The 17,906-nt window shown below is 34.8% G+C and overlaps 3 protein-coding genes across 3 annotated transcripts; 2 read left to right on the top strand and 1 right to left on the bottom strand.

Annotated features, from left to right (window-relative positions):
* Positions 1-36: 36 nt before the first annotated feature.
* Positions 37-1,912, bottom strand: LOC120630173 (iron-sulfur cluster assembly scaffold protein IscU). Its single transcript, XM_039899328.1, has 3 exons — positions 1,692-1,912; positions 812-1,115; positions 37-163 (listed from the first exon to the last, which is right to left on the bottom strand). Exons 1-3 carry the CDS (start codon positions 1,785-1,787, stop codon positions 96-98), a joined length of 468 nt encoding a protein of 155 aa, XP_039755262.1. The 5' UTR covers positions 1,788-1,912; the 3' UTR covers positions 37-95.
* A 2,329-nt stretch (positions 1,913-4,241) lies between these two features.
* LOC120629726 (probable phospholipid hydroperoxide glutathione peroxidase) lies at positions 4,242-6,708 on the top strand. The gene is made up of 4 exons (XM_039898729.1): positions 4,242-4,375; positions 4,641-4,846; positions 5,512-5,675; positions 6,367-6,708. The coding sequence occupies exons 1-4, from the start codon at positions 4,287-4,289 to the stop codon at positions 6,508-6,510; spliced, it is 603 nt and encodes a 200-aa protein (XP_039754663.1). The 5' UTR covers positions 4,242-4,286; the 3' UTR covers positions 6,511-6,708.
* Positions 6,709-8,608: 1,900 nt separating this feature from the next.
* On the top strand, positions 8,609-17,302 carry LOC120629725 (delta(14)-sterol reductase TM7SF2). Its single transcript, XM_039898728.1, has 4 exons — positions 8,609-10,191; positions 11,389-11,812; positions 12,324-12,443; positions 13,552-17,302. Exons 1-4 carry the CDS (start codon positions 8,863-8,865, stop codon positions 13,716-13,718), a joined length of 2,040 nt encoding a protein of 679 aa, XP_039754662.1. The 5' UTR covers positions 8,609-8,862; the 3' UTR covers positions 13,719-17,302.
* The last annotated feature ends 604 nt before the right edge of the window (positions 17,303-17,906 follow it).

Consider the following 17,906-nt stretch of genomic DNA (forward strand, 5'->3'; position numbering starts at 1 on the left):
TTGATAACATCTAAACTATATCTAATCATTCGAACCCCCCCACAATTTTCAATGCCATCACAGATCTGTTCCAATATGTCCATCATAAGTTACATTTATTTATTAGCTTGTTGCTTGATCCTGTAGTCTGAGAGAGCTGCTTTGATGGCATCTTCTGCAAGCACTGTGGACAATGACACTAAATTTAAATATTTGAACTACAATGAACATGTAAGGAAGAGGTGATAACATTAGTAGGTAAAGCTTTGGCTTCAGACTAATCGAGGATCTCACTAATTTGGCTTCACATTTAAGGGTACTTCCATTAAATGCTCCTGTGTGTACCCTATTAAATTACACTAACTTCAACAGTGAAAGATAACATTGTGAGGAAACCTGCATGCCTAAAAGTTCTCCATAATGGTCGCATGGATGTGTGAAGTCTACCAATCCGTTGTTGGCCAGTGTGGTGGACTATGGCCTATACACTTCTCATTCTGATACCTGCGCCCTGATTATGATGATGAACAATGAAAACCAACTGAGGCAACTACTACTCCACTAAAACATTGCTGAACACTTGAAATCCTAAGATTCCACTCCTAATGTTTTCCCAAAATTATAAAAGAACTCATTTTGACAATAACTATTATACTATTGTATTATTTTAATGGAGAATATAGTTGTTGTTTCAATTAAGTGACTTGAAGAGTATGGTAAGAGACAGCCGTTATTAATATCACATACATATTATAGTAAGAATAATCATTAAAGCGTGGCAACACACACATGTTTGCAAGCTCTAAACCCACATTGCAATACAGATACTTACTAGAGCAGTGTAGCTTAACAGGTGGTAGCGACAGCTCCTTAGCAATATCCGTATTCTTGAGTTTTAGAGCTTCATCAACTGTCTTGCCTTTCACCCATTCCGTAGCAAGGGAGCTTGAAGCGATTGCAGATCCACAGCCAAAAGTCTTGAATTTAGCATCAATAATCTTTCCATTCTCATCAACTTTGATCTGCAGTTTCATCACATCACCGCAAGCAGGAGCACCAACTAAACCTGTGCCAACACTTTTGTCCTTTTTGTCCAGGGAACCAACATTACGTGGATTCTCATAGTGGTCAATGACCTGAAAACAAAAACAATTTGTTTATCCAGTGTCAAATTGGTACAATCTTAGCTAAATATTGTTCCTTTGATGATGTAATTTAGAGTAAAGTGCAATAACTATAAGGGGTAATGATGGACAGTAGCCGTAGCCATTGAAGTGATATTGTGTAGAATAAATGAATGGATGGATAAACACTTAATGTATACAATTTGCAAAATATGGTGTCGAGAAAAATTACATACACTGTAAACGTATATTGAAAAAAAATTGTAAAATTCATCCTAAAAAGGACATATTCATAATTTAAACTGAATTGCAACATAACTAAATACTCGTTGAAATCGTAAAGCATCCTTTAGTATACCCCAAACACCAAATGAAATACAGGTATGACCTAAAAACCATGCGTACAAAGTTATGAAATTTATTTTCTTACACAATCTAAACTCAGAGTACAGGCAATTTAGATACTAATCTCCCTCAAAAAAGGTCAGCCGCTAGAACTTACACCGCTCAGTACTTAATTTCAATTTTATCATCACGTAAGTTCCAAAATCGATAAACCTTGACATTGCACATGAAAAACAAACTTACATTCGCATGGTAAGACGCAGTTTGTACAGCGTTGAGTCCGTTGCGATGAGACCTCAAGCACAAGCACCTGCAAATGTTAGTAATTAAGAAAGCCATTTTACTAAAAAACAAAACTTGCCAAAAATCGCTTTTACTGATATCGTTTGCTTTTACTTAGAATTTTCGTGAATCGAAAACGCTTGACTAATGCGCAATCGGCAAGAATCAATAATGTTTTGACATGTGTCATTTTTTTCTGTTTCCTATAGGGTTCTCCGTAGGGAAAAGGCAAAGATATATCACCGTACAGCCACGTCTTCGTTGAATGAGAAACGGACGGTATATTTCCTTTTTCCACTGGTAGAAAATACAATAAAATCATTTATGAATAAAAATAACCTATGTACTCGCTCTGAACTAAAATAATCAATATATATATATTTAATAGAGAAAGTGTGTGGGTATGTTCCGTATAGGCTCCGAAACGGCTGGACCGATTTCAATGAAACTTTAAGGGAATCTCCGGATTGACCTGGCGAGAAATCCTGTAAAGTTTGGTGACGATCGGAGCACTCCTATTTTTGAACTGTCAATCTGTCAAATACAGCTTTTATTTACTATGATGATATTGTTGGGTGTACATGGGTGTAGATAATGATCTTCACCCGCTCGAGAAGAGAACGAATACGGAGAGAAATAAATATATTATGAGACTTACATTAAAAATTTATTGATTTAAGTTTATTGTTTAAAAAAAAGCAAATCTAGCCCGGCGAAGCAGGCTGGGTACGATAGTACTTAATAAAATCAAAAAGTCATCGAAACCACCACAGCAAGGCAGTGTGCCTTTTTGCCGTTTTGAATGGCCAAACGTGAGCAAAACTATTACTAAATACAAGCTCTAGGGCATTTGGCTGGTAAATTTGGGTCTTTTTGCATTATTTTAAAAAGAGCTCGAGGTTCAAGGTTTTTAATTTTGCGCCTGTTGGCCTGCTTGGTACTGGTAGCAGCGAGACCCACCATTTAAGAGGTCCGGTCGGTTCAATATGTGTTGCAGCAAGGATATCAACACACGCAGAATTTAAATATTTGTAAAAACCTAGTTAAACAGTATTATTGTTTCAAAATACGAAGGTTGTTAAATTATTTGTATTTTTCATTCAAATTAATGCAATATATTGAAGAATGTATTTTATGAATATTGAAATTACACAATAACAAAGTCAGCGTCCAAACAACTTTACCGTTGCCAAAGACCGACAACTTACGTATTTCGTATATTATTGTTTTCTAGGGCTGCCATATTTTGTTCCAATCGGATCAAGACGATTCCTTAGATTATCTCAGGTTACTAAGTGCTTTAGATTAAATAATGCAAACTCAAGTCACTGCAAGTGCCTACCTAACGAGTAAACTCAATTACATATTTCGGTCTGTCAGCATTACACAGATGGCGCAGTAAGTATTATACCACGAAATCTGAGGTGTGCCTTGTACGGCCGACGTAAAGCGTCAAGTAAGCCGGGCAAACAGGTCAAAAATGTTGAAATAAATAAAAAGAGATACACTGTACAAATGGATGCTTTTTTTGTATTTTACACTAAAGAGTAATTTTTAAAAGAATGCTTACATGATAAGACATTTACGAAAAAATAGAGTGTAGATAACTTCTTCTTTTTGGTTTATTGGTTCTGCGCGCTGAGCGATAGAACCATAGTCAATTGCTTATTCTGTGGTCAAGTGTTGTTCTTATTTATACTTTTTTTTTTAAACGAGGAAACTTTCTACATTGAAAAAAAAAACTAAGTTTTTTATAAAAAGGAAACGGAATTTCGAAAAGAATTAATAGGATCAGGAAAGGATTAAATAGTATAATAATATGGATTTAATAATAATATAATTTAATAATATGGAATACTTAAACTAGCTACTTATTTACAACTTAATATCATACAATAGGATAAATGAGGAAAAAAGTTTATATGTTCATTAATCGACAAGAGGATGTCAACGGAAGTAGGAAGTGGGATGTTTAACTTAATGAGGCCCTGGTAAAATGAATCCCGGTTATATTTTGAGCATGTAGATGACTTATATGCGGCGCAACTATGGAGGGTAGAGGTAAGGAGAGTCATCTTATATGGGAGAAAAGTTGAAAAAGTGTCCAGTGTATGCGCTAAATAACAGTTCAAAAATCCTCCACAATGGCGCTGGTGGAACCACACGGTATGGTATGAATGTAGCAATCGTAGATGAATTGAAGTATGCCGAGTTAAAAAATTTAATGTCATTATAGACTAAAGTAGTTAATTATTGAGAATTTCAACAACTTACGTTGTACTAAATATTGTGTTAAATATAACCTTACTTCCTTGTATCTCCATACTTCCTTGTTTATTTTTCAAGCCTACTCTAACAATATTTATATTTGGCGCTTCTTTTAAGAGTTACCCTGATGCAAATGTGGCGCCATCCTAATTTAATACATTTTGACGACACTTTTTCATATACACAGATGACTCTCCTTACCTCTACCCTCCATAGGCGCAACGCAGTGTTTGTGTCTGAGGAACAAGGTTAGTCACCACCACTCGCACGTCACTATAATCACTAATCATGACAATTGGATTTAGGGCGATTTCCAGGCTAGTCGTGCCCACTTTCGGAAACTTATTTTGTTTGACTCGAGTGCAACTAAGTACACTGTATGTATGAATCGAAAGTACTTTTAAAATTGCTTGATTGTTTTGTTTTCTATATTACATAACTCAACCGGCTACCGGCTCTGTCATTTAATTTGTGTTTGTCACATTCGTTTTATTTACATTTCACAGTTGAATGACAATGAGGGGTTGCAACTTGATTTCTTCGTTTTTTCACGTTCTTTCTCGATTTCAGCAAGTCTATCTAAGATAATATTATCTTATCGCATTGCGAGGCAATAACCAAGTAAATATTTTCCGATTACAGCAAAATGGCAGAAAATAATCCCGACTACAAAAGTGCTACTAGTGTTCATGAGTTTACAGTTAAAAACATAAAAGGTGAAGAAGTTAAACTTGACGTATACAAAGGTCATGTGTGCATCATAGTTAACGTCGCTTCACAGTGCGGTTTAACTGCGAATAATTACAAACAACTGAATGAGTTGTATGATCAGTATGCTGAAAGCAAAGGTAATAATTATCAGACATCATTCCATTTATTTCTTTAGCTTATGTTATATGCAAAAAGCCTCAGTCACAGAATAGGTCTGAGATCTATAGAGCATACTTAGCTCAGCCAAAGTTGTCTCAAAATGAGACAGATTTATGTTGAACCATAACTTTGTCTTGCTTAAACTTTTGCTCAAGTCTGAATCAACCTTAAGAGTTACACTAAGGTTTCAGACTTTAATGATGAATGAGACATACTAATTATAATAACTGGGCTTTGCTGGCTGACCCAACAAAAGGGATGGAAATTTTTTACTCTAAGCCAGTAGGTACTGAGTTTTTCTTGCAATCCCTAGGATTTTTGGCCAGACCTAGGAATCCATCTCAGAACCTTGTAATTGCAGGGTTAATTGATGCTAATTTACTAAAACTGAGTTAAATTTTACATCTTAACAGATACTAAAGATTTTGAATGATAAAGATAACTACCAGAAATAGGTCTTTGATTATCAATCTGGTTTTTTGTTGCACCTTTGAAGTTCATGGAAAAGTTTGTATAAAAAATAGTATATATAATAATTATATATAGTATATATAATAATGATATAATAGTATATATAACATTTGTATAATAATAATTACTTCCTCAATTTAACTGTACCCCCATCTTCTGGACTTGTTAACAGGTCTGCGCATCTTGGCATTCCCATGCAATCAGTTTGCTGGCCAAGAACCAGGCAATTCAGAAGATATAGTTTGTTTTGCAAGTGACCGCAAAGTCAAATTTGACATGTTTGAGAAGGTTGATGTAAATGGTGATGGTGCAAACCCATTGTGGAAGTTTTTGAAGGTAAGTGCTTGGTTTACTTACATATCCCCGTAGAACTTTACTATGTAAAATCAAACTCTCTTAAATAGATATGCAGCAATGTGTAAAATATTGTAAGTTAATCCATCAACTACTTTTCCAAAGTTTAAATAAAATGCTGATTTTTTATGTTTGAATGATGTATCTATTCAAATGTATATAAAGTATGTAAAATTAACTACTCCACATTCATGTTTGTCCACATATTCTGAAAATCAATATAAAGTCATTAGTAGTTCCTAGAAAAACCTATGAGTCATATTAAATATTCATTAAAATCTTGCCAGCGGTATCTTATTGATTTTTTTGTAACCTTGAGTTCTTTTGTTTTGATTTTTTGCGTAACTTAGTTACAAACATAATGTGCTTAAAATGTTCTTTTTGGTTTTGTATTCGGTTCTAAAGTGGTGTGAACTCCATATATGCATAAGGAAATGATCCTATATATATAGGATGAATATCTCAAACCTTGTGCATGCTTGGTTTTTATGCATGTGCAAGGTTTTACCAGTATTTGTTGTATCACACAATTTTAGATAGGTTTTATAGGTTAAACCCATCTAGATTTCTGTTTTAGTCCTGATAAATGGCATAGGTCCCCATCTACCTAGCTTTTTAAGCGGACAAATTATGAATAAATTGAGTTAAGATGTCATATTTTACAAATTTTCAGCATAAGCAAGGAGGTACTTTGGGAAGTTTTATCAAATGGAATTTCACAAAGTTCATCATCGACAAGAATGGGAATCCAGTTGAACGACATGGTCCTAAAACTGATCCATTGGATTTGGTGAAATCACTTGAAAAGTACTGGTGAAGAGTTACTATGGGTTTTAAAATCATCACAAATAAATATAATTTTTATGGTGGTCTCAATGTTGTTTTAAGGATTCAAATTTGTAATAAGATGTTTAATATTATGGGCACTGTGTTGTGTTTGTAATATGCACTGTTTGGCTAGTTATAATTTAATTGTTAAATGCATAAATATATTTTGAAAATTACAAATATGTAATTATTTTGTTTTATTTTTAAATTAAGTTTGTCAGCCTATGTTTACAGTTTTTGTCTTCTGCGAAAATTTGCGAAGTTGAAATAGCGAATAAACTACGCGAGTCGAGCCTACTGCGAATTTTAATAGTATTTTTGGAAGAATTTTCACGATAACGCAAGTGGTGAGAGCTGTGGTTTGTAAGTGTGCGGTTTGATCACTAGTGGGGGCATTTTGGGAGAACTTTCTTTTGTCTGAGCGGCACCGGATTGGTTTTGTGGTTACCCTAAAGAGAAAGACGTGCTGCCTGCGATTTAGCGTTCCGGTATGATGCCACGTGGAAATAGATTTGAGGTATAAGTTTAAGATATCTCCATATCCATCATCATTTCTTACTATCAATGGGGTGTGAGACTGCAGTGTAGGCCATAAAGATTCTTATTGGACTGCAGTTAAGAACTCTACTTGTGGCAACTAGCAATAAATAAAAAAGACTTCCCTAGCGCCAGGGTCCCGGGCTCGGTTCCCGGCAAAGGCAATTTAGTAATTTAAAATTTTAGAATTTTCTCTGGTCTGTTGCCCGATTCACTAACTTTTTCATTAGTTGCTAAGCGGTTAAATGAAATCCGAAATTCCTTTAAGAAATATGCGATGAGTGTCTCTATCTGTCTATCAAATTATGCGTTATGTATGAGCACTTGTTCCTGTGGGAGGCTCTAAGGCCGTGGCTAGTTACCACGATAGGTACCGACAAAGACGTGCTTCACAGCGATATAACGTTTATAACTGCCAACTGGTTAGCCCGCTGCCATATCTTACTTCATTAGCATTTACATCAAGGTGAGAGACAAGGGCTAGCTTTGTGGTGGATAAAAAAAAACGCTGAAAAGCACCAGTAAAACTTACTATTATCTCGGAAACTTGAAACTTCAGAAGATTTTGTGTAGGTGTGGCTGTTATTTTGGAAAAAAATAAGAAATGGCGGAGTAGTAGAATTATGAAAATCTATTTCCCAAAGGGTAAAAGTAGCCTATATCCCTTTTTTGTATCAGACATTTGATATCAAGGTACCTATACCTGTTTTTACAAAGTGATCTATCTTAAGTCGTAGTATTTACCAAAAAAATAAATAAAATAAAAGATTGGTTTGTAATCTCATCATTTTCACATTTTAAATTGGTAAGTAGCTACTCGTAATTATTTGCATAAACATAATATTAAGCCTAATTCTCAAACCTAGCCATCAAACAATACCAATATTTGGATACTATGTTGAATAACAGCGCTCCCTTCCCTAACGAGCGCCTGGCATTAAATAATCAATACAGCGAGGCTCGGACGTCTGAAAATAGAAATATAAAGCTGCGTTACATTGATTTCCATGCGTGCGAGCCCGGTAAACTAAACAAATATGAATCTCAATTTCCACTCAGTGTCGTGTCTAATGGGATGACGAGAGGTCATATTTAAAATTCAGAAACGCTGACATGTCGAATAATACGTTTTAAATCGCATATTCACTGGCATAGGTAGGTACCCTAATAATAATTATTATTATTTAGTATTTATTTAGGCTTGGCGATGGTGAATAAAGAGCCGCCCTAGAAGATCCTACATCACCAGTATGTGAAAGTGATGTAAAATACCTACCTAGACAAAGTAGTACCTACAATTTTATTTGATCTGTGTACTGAACTCATTGTGTAATTTTGCGATGTCAACACTAAAGTAATGCCAACATAGTAATTTTATTAAGTTACTTAGTGAGTAAAGGCTTTAGGCTAGCCTTCTCACTTTGTCACTCTATGGAAAAAGAGGACAACAAATATAATATTCCGTGTCCGTTACGAGATACCGCCATCAGACTATAACCAATCACAGCCTTTTTTTTTTCAAATTTTTTCGAGCGTCGTTGACGCTTTGCGACCACTCGCGACGGCGGCGTTCGTTTTTCTTGTTGAATGAGTTGATTGTTGTGAATTATTTACATTAAAAATTCCGATATTTTGATTTAATTGCATTTTGAGTTCAGTGCATTGTGCGCATTTATATCTATTATTTAATGCAATGACATCCGATAAGTTATTTTTTTAGTGGGAAATCTTTGCGTGTGGTGATGAGTTAATTATAGCAAATAATAGCTATTAAAAGTTGATTAACTGGTTGTGTGGTGTAATCATGATGGAAACAAGAAGCGGTCGGACGCGGCAGAGTATAGTTGAACCGAGTCCACCGAGGACACGAAAAGGAATATCCCCAACTCGGTCTCCCGCCAGAAACCGAAAGAGCTCGCCTGCGGCACGTTCGACTCAAAAGTCACCCGCTCGCAAATCACCTAGTAGGAAGCCTGCGCCGAAATATCCTGCGCGTAAATCGCCGTCCAGAAGCGTTAAGGAAACTAAGGAATTAAAGGAAACCAAGGATGTTAAGGAAAATATAACAAAATCTCCGTCAAAGCGACCAACTTTAAAAAAAGAAGTCGAAGTTAAACTAAGAGACGTATCAGCCAATATTGAGCTTCTGCGTAGTACTCGAATTCGGCAATCCGATTTTTACTCTATCTCTGATTTTTCTTTGCCAAAAACAGATTTTCTTAAAACAGATCTTAAATCGGAAGGCCTCAATGGTATAGAGGAATTAGAGACTAGAGACACGCTGGATGATAGAATTATGACCAGTTTAAGGAACAGAAGGACTGTTGAAGAGACTGCCCCCCGGAGGTCTAGCAGGTTGAAGGATGTAGGTGATAGTATATCAGATAGTATAAGACGTAGCTTTACTAAATCACCAAGTAAATCTGTGAGCAAGTCAATAAGCCAGTCCCTTTGTTCGTATTCAGATGAGGAAGATGAAATGTTGTTGAACGAAAGAAGTAAATCACAGTCTGTGACAAGAAAGCTTGCTACTCCGTTACCAAGTTTAACATCACAATTTGGCAACAGATTTGAATTTGCTGGGAGAGCGGGAGCTACAGCTTTATATACATTAATACCACTGACAGTATTTTACATACTCATGTCTTGCTCAAAGGCATGCTCGTACAAAACGCTCAAAGATCTACTGTTATACAAATCTATGTCAATATGGTTTAATGTACAATCAACAGTATTCATAGTCAGTAATTTGCTTATACAAGCAATTTTTCTGTCTATACCTGTATTTGGTACCAAAGAGGTTGATGACAGAGGTAGAAAGTGTTATTTCAATGCATTGTTCTCAAGTTTCTGTACATTAAATGTACTGTTTGGCCTAGATTACTACGGCATACTGAAAAATGACAGTTCATTGAACTCATATTTGCCAATGGCCACTGTTTCTTACATATTGGCTGTAATATTGTCGTTGATAATGTTCTTGAAGAGTCGCAAAGTTGATGACAATGATTTGAATCCATATGGTAATTCTGGATATGCATTATATGATTTCTTCATTGGACGAGAGATTCAGGCTGTTCTATTGGGAGTAAATGTTAAGCTTTGGATAGCAAGAGTCTCTAATATCAGCACTGTAAGTATATTATTTTGTACCAGCCTATGCTCTTGTATATTTTAGAGTGAAATAGTTTCTTTCGGGTAATAATTCCACTTGATATAAATTGTATTTAGTTTATAAACAATAATAGAACTTTTCAAAAATCAAATTAAATTGCAAATTGCTGCCAGTGATTTAGTGGTTAACAAATTCATAACCTGATCACATGCCCCAGGTTTGATTCCCTGATCAGGCCAAAAATTGTTTAGCATTGAGATTTTCTTGTGAGAAATGCTAGGGAGTTAGGAAACACACATGCTAGTCATAGTAAACTGGAATCGTCCAGTTTACTATGACAAGCATGTGACAGTAAGCACTAAAGCCCACCAAATTGCATCGGAGCAGTTTGGTAAGTCTATGCTCTGAAACCCTGACTATAAGACTGGAGAGAATAATGATGCAAATATAAAGCATGCAGAATTTTGCAAATATCATCACTTGCAAACAATTACATTTTTTCATTCTCACTTTTCTCTCACATCTCTCTTTCTACCTGATGCCTAGAGTGAACGCACTGCTCGTTCTACTCCAGAACCAGTGCTATAAGCTACTATATCTTATAATTAACAGTTTATTTTCAAGATTTCTATGAAATTATGATAGTCCTGCATATTGAGAATTGATAAAATATTGTACTACAATATTTGTTTTGAATTTAACTGGCTTTGAAGAGGTGTTAGAATGGTGTTGAGTCGATAAATTATTGTAGGCCTTCACAATTAACATATAACATAGATAATATAGAAATTTCTGTAGTAGCACAAGTGTTTAAATATAACCATGCAATAATCATGAAAAAAAGATACATTCTTATTTTATATTTATTATGTAAAGCATAGAAATCTTAATAACAATACACTTTAAGTAAAGAAAACAGTTATCAGTGAACAACGGGTCCCATACTGCAACACATACGTGATGCAAGTCATACATTTGTTTTTACAACTGCGTACACTTGTTGTTATAGACCATAAGATGCAATGTAGTTTTAAACTTGCAATAAAGTCGCTTTTGTTAATATTCGAGTGCTCTAAGATAAGGTAACGTGTACAAAAGAGTTCTAGTGTATTGTTATTGTTGATTTCAATGTTGTAACCATTTCTTGATGTTTTTTCTTGATGTTAATATTATGTGGCTCTAACCGGAATGCTTATGTATATTATAACTTTTCAGCTTTTTTTCTCAGTATTAATCTTCAAACATGGCATTATTCTTCAAGAGAAAGAAATTATAAATAATATCTCATTAGACGAGCTTAAAAATGTTCTTAATAAAGTGCAATTTAAGCCAACAATACTTGTGTACTCTATGATGCAAATAATTTATGCTTTATATTTCATTATGAGAGAGAAAAAAGTTGTGGCAACATTCTATTGGCATTCCGAAGGCTTAGGGTACCTACAGATTGTTTCAAGCGCTTTATATCCGTTTTTCTTCACAACTATATCTAAATATGTGGCTGATGCTGATATAAAAATGACAACTAATGCTCTGATAGCTGCTTCCACACTCTTTCTGCTTGGTGTCAGCATAATGGTTATCAGTAACACCATAAAATATGAATTCAGGAAAAATCCACTGCAGCCTAGCCTGATGTGTAAGTATAATATAAATGTATAATATAAATATATAATATTAATATAATATACTACGACAATACACACATTGCCATCTAGCCCCAAAGTAAGAGTAACTTGTGCTATGGGTACTAAGATAGCTGTTGAATATATTTAGGGATATAATACATATAAATACATTTAATATACAGATAAACACCCAGACACTGAAAAACAATCATGTTCATCACACAAACATTTTCCAGTTGTGGGAAACGAACCCATGGCCTAGGACTCAGAAAGCAGGGTCGCTGCACACTACGCCAGTCGGCAGTCGAGAAAACCCTAACATTATTTTCCTTTGTTAAGTTTTTTCCTTATTATAATGCAATTAATACTTAGTATATATCATAATGTGTAACCTATAATAGTACTAATAGTAGCATTAGATATTTTTAGGTAATTATTATTTTATCTTTATGTGCCCCAACTTTGTTTCAAAGGATTATTAAAAGTTTATTGTTTGATTTAATCAAGATAATTTATTTTCAGACTTAGATTCGATGCCAACATTTCACGGCAAGAAGCTACTGGTCTCTAATCTATGGGGTATTGTACGGCATCCTAACTATGCGGGGGACATATTGATACATGCAGCTTTGGCAATACCAGGTAATTTTATATTTTTTAATCTAACTTTAATAAGTAGTTGTTCAACCAATTTCATTTTGAGGTATTAGCCTCGCTCATTGCGAAAGGTTTTCGTGTTTATAGTTTTATTTCTTTATTCTGTTTGCAATGGCAGGCTATATAGTTTACAGGACTTCTCCAGCGCCGTGTTTCAGATCTTCTCCATTGAAGCTAGAAATTAATCTTTTACGCGATGATCTCAAAAAGTAATGGTCCGATTAGAAAAAAAAAAATTGTTGGATAGCTCATTTATCGAGACAGGCTTTATATCATCACGCTTATTATGAGTCAAAGTCCAAGTCAAAGTCAAATATTTCTTTATTCAAATAAGCACATAGATTTTTGATTCGTACATTACATGTAAAATATGACATAGAAGTGAGTTGATGGCGATAACTAAATTCGTCAACTTAAAACTAAAGCTACGATGAGCATAACAACGATGAAGAATATTCTAAAATAGGCATTTTTTTCTTCTTTTAAGAACTTCCGATGCGTGTGCTGCCTAAACGGTTAAAGTTTCGGTAAAATCGTTTATGACAAAGTTATTTCCCTTTAAACGTTCTAAAAAAAAAAAACGCGATATATCAGTCTACCAAACCGTACTTGGCCAGCATGGTAGACGGCCTAAACCCTTCTCATACGGAGATTCGTGCTTCTGTAGTGAGCCGAAAGATTTTTGGGAATTTATATTTTCTGTATTTTCTCTGATCGGGTGTGGTGGGAGGCTTCGGCCGTGGCTAGTTTCCACTCTTTTATTTGGTGAGGTGTAGCTTTATTACCTCCGACACTCGGGCAGGACGGAGGTTATGTGGGACTCGCCCCCTCAAAAGGGGGTATACCCAAACCAAAAACCGCCACGGCATCCCTCTTGTGTTACTTCCCTACCGACAAAGATGTGCCGCTTGGCGATTTAGTGTGAAACCAATCAGGGGTATGACTACCATACTAACAGGTTAGCCCGCTACCATCTTAGACTGCATCATCACTTACAACCAGGTGAGATTGCAGTCAAGGGTTAACTTGTAGTGGAATAAAAAGAAATCAATATTAGCTTTTAGTCTTAAATGCTGTTCTTCTGTCCCACAAGGTATTCTCTCCCGGCAACTGATCGCCGCGGCACCAGCTCTGATAACCATAGTGGTGCTCCTACATCGATGCTGGCGGGACCACAACCGATGCAGGCGCCGCTACGGGGCCGCCTGGCAGAGGTATTGCAAGCGGGTGCCCTCTGTCATCATACCAAAAATACTGTAAGCTGCATCGCCAGTCACCGATGTTGAAATATTTTGCAACACCCTTGAGGATATCTTAAATATTCGATGTTTAAACTATGAATTTATCACTAATATAATAATGATGTTATGTTCCACCAATCAATTTTAGCGGTAGCAAAATCAATGTTAGCGGTAGCAAAATCAATGTAAGCGACACTACGGGGTCGCCTGACAGGTATATTCAAAGCGAGCGTCGTCTGTCATCATACCAAAAGTAATATAAGCTGCACCGCGCGTCACCGATGTTGATAAAGTTTGGCTACAGCCTTGAGGATATCTTGTATATTCGATGTTTAAACTAGGAATGTATCAATGGTATAGTAATGACGTAATTTTCCACCAATTAATGTTAGCGATGGCAAAGACAACGCAGGCGACACGGGTCGCCTGACAGGTATATTCAAAGCGAGCGCCATCTGTCATCATACTAAAATATTGTTAGCTGCACCGCGCGTTACCAATGTTAGAATAGTTAGGCTACCTTAAATATTCGCAGTTTAAATTAGGAATGTATTAGTAGTATAATGATGACGTCATGTTCGTCCAACCGATGCAGGCGACGCTTTAATAGACTCATCATACCAAAAATATTGTAAGCATCTTGGGAAAGTTGGGCTTTTGTTTTTTTTCTATAAATATATCAATGGCATATTAAAGACGTTAATGTCGGCGGGATTACTTAAAAGTATACTTACAAATTGGGATGTATCTCTGTCCTGTGAGGTATTTCAGTCCTTCATCTGTGGTGTAACAATAACGTAGTTATCTTTTATTGATGTTGGTGAAACGACGGTTGATGTGGAATTAGTTATGTTCTGTATACGTATTGCGTATAAAGATGAGAAGCGGTGATAGAGTTGAGCCTTTCTTTCGGAAGGACTTGAGTCTTTAACGGTTAAGAAAATCGTGGCCTTCAGTTTTTGAAGTCGTGTAGAGACCGATCCGCACTTGGCCATTTGATGGTCTACGGCCTAAGTTTCATTCCTTGCCGCTGTAATGGGCCTATAATCGGTCGATGATGATGATTGCGTATAATTTTCTATCCTTCATTCGTTATACCAAATTTATTGTATTCACGTCACAATTAATATTTAATTAGTGGGTGGGGGCGAGCGAAACCATTCGCTGTGTAAATATCTTAAAGTTTACTGGAATATTGCGCAATTTTATACAATAAGATATTACTTATTATAATTATGTAGGTATTTTCGGCGCAGATTAAAGAAAAGGATAGACTAAACTAAATTCGGTTAGTGAGTAAAGATAAAGGTAAAGATACTTTTCGACGCGTATATAGTCAAAGTTTGTTTACATTAATTACCCCTTTTTGTTGTTTAGACCAGAGGTTCACAAACTTTTTCTTCTCGTAAAACACGTAAAATTAACCCCCTGCTGTACATTTGTACTATATTCCCAAAACCCAATACTACTATGCAAGTAGTTAAACATAATTTTTTTGAATAAAACTGTCTAATACACGATGATAAAAAAATTGCTAAAAATTAGAAGTTTCAAAATAATGATAAGTCGCAATACGACCATCTTTCGCCGTTATACAGCCTGACAAAATTCACCAAAACTTCACCAAGATTTTTTCCACCAAGGAAGTTTATCTACCTACGTTAATAGGTAATGCCATGACATCATTCTTGTATTTTATTACATTACATTATCGTGGATCATCACTAACAACTTGTGAGAATTGAATTCAAGTTGAATTTTTATTGTACGCCAATTTTAACTCCCGTCAAGCCTTATGTAAGCCGTCAGCCTGAGGATGTATGATGCACTTGGGGGGTCTAGACCACTTTGAGAATCTCTGGTTTAAACGTTGGCATAGGTTGTGTGTAAGCATAAGGTAATATGTTTTATAATAGCCCCGTTCGTTCGTTCTATCTTTGTTCTTTAGCATGTGTCTGAAAATGCACGACAAGATAGAGACTCTTTGTTATCTCTCTATATTGTCTCGAAACGAGCTCATGTAGTTAAAATTGTAACTATACATATTATATTATATTATATTGGATAAAATTTAAAATATATTGTTAAGGTAGGCACATGGCACCTAGCAGAACTTTATATGCCATGGAAATTTTTAAATACTATAATAATTAACTAGAAATTTACATGTTCTTACTTATTATGGTTGTGAGACCAAATTCACAGCATTTAACACGCTGATTGCCAAATGCCCTCCCAAGACTGCCAAGGCAAGACTAGTGGACTTTGCTATTATTATTACGAAGAAAAGAGGCTTCTCTTTTTGCATTTGGCCATAATTTCTTAAGTGTGTACCCAACAACTATGCATACATATATGTCTGTAGTCAGGAGTCAGTATGGGTGTGATTCGCTTTGGACCTTCCTATCCTTATATGTATTGATATGATGAAATAGCTCTTCTATTTTAAAAATATCTACATTTTAAATGTACTTCTATATTTACAACTTTTTTTAAAAAAACGACACGTACAATTTTATCAGGTAGTTTTATTTTATATTAAAAATGAATGTATTTTTGTTAATAAATAAATGTTTTTCTTACGAAATTATACTTATACAATTACTCTATTTTGACCACTAGAATACTTAAAAGTAATGAATGTTTTTAATCTAAATGTATTTTTCACGATTAGTGTCCTTGCCATAGACTTTACCACCGGACATTAATTAATTATTATTTAGCTCTCTATCAATAAATAGAAAATAATTATTAATTTTTACGATATTCGTATTTAAGGTAACTAATATATTAAACAATAGAAATGAAGCATAATAAAATCACAGAATTAAGAATATACAGAAACCGAGTACACGATTAATATTGAAACAATAAAAACCATTCTACTTTAGTAGAGTTTCTCAAACTGGCCGTTACTCCCTCCCACTTACTTCATCCCACTTAGCATTTGGTTTACAGTTATTATTTTACCCCTTATGTTCTATACGTTTACCATCATCATTTCAACTAATGGACGTCCACAGCTGGACATAGGTCTTTTGTAGGGAGTTCCACAATCCACGGTCTTGGGCCGCTTGCCTCCTGTATGTTCTTAATTCTATGAATATAATCATTATACATTTGTCAATAGTATTGCATCAATGTAGGTAACTGGGCGGAACCGAAATATATTGAATCTGTATTGGAAGTGACATTATAGTGTGTTTTCACGCTTGCTTTCTGCATGGCGGGGATTTGGATGTAATACTATAGACGCAATCTCTTAAATTGTAATTTAATGGAAGTAGCTTTACTCAATCGTAATATAATGTTAAAATAGTTATTACGAATTTAACTTACTTTACTATTGTATGAACTTATTGTAGTAGTTTTTAAGAAATGTTGGAAAGTGGAAAAGAAAGTGCCTCGAAAAGTTGACATTTATTTTATATTTTTGGCATGATATACAAAGGCATTATTCGCTCAAAACAATTACTATGTTTAATCTTTTAGAGTTTTAACTAATTATTGTGAGTAGTAAATGTTTAGAAAACAGAAATACGTATGTATTACATCTTTAAGACCTTTCTCAAACGTAAATATAAATATCATTTTGTAAATATATTAATCGTTGTTTTATTTACTTTAAAATTCATATTTAATTACCAGAAACACCAATTTCAAAGAAATCACATTAATTGTCATCAAGTTCAATCCCCGGCACGCACCAATAACGTTTCAGATCTATGTGCGTTTGTGCCCTTTTATTTAAACATCTTGAGGAAACTTACAGTTTTCCATAATGTTACAAAGGCGTGTGAAGTCTACCAATCTGGTACTGTATTCAATATAAAATATCAATAATATATCATAATCATTTAATGACAACCACAAATATGAATGAATTGAGTTTTTTATGTTTTATTGTTTTTAGATAACAGGGAATTTGGGATATTTTTTTAAAATCCCAACGAGGATACGGAACAGTAAGGAATTATGTTTGATGAAAATAAAAGTCTATTTACTTTATTTTATTTATTTTCTAGAAAATACACATACAATTTGTAAATAAACAATTCAATATTTATTTAAATACACATTTCGTTACTGATTTCTTACATCAATATCTTTATAACGATTATTTATGGCACGGCCACACAGACAACACGCCTCGCGACCTATGATGTGTCTGACTGAAGTGACTACAACTACACACATAAGAGTTCAA

The sequence above is a fragment of the Pararge aegeria genome, chromosome 15 (assembly GCF_905163445.1).
Source record: "Pararge aegeria chromosome 15, ilParAegt1.1, whole genome shotgun sequence".
Classification (NCBI taxonomy): domain Eukaryota; kingdom Metazoa; phylum Arthropoda; class Insecta; order Lepidoptera; family Nymphalidae; genus Pararge; species Pararge aegeria.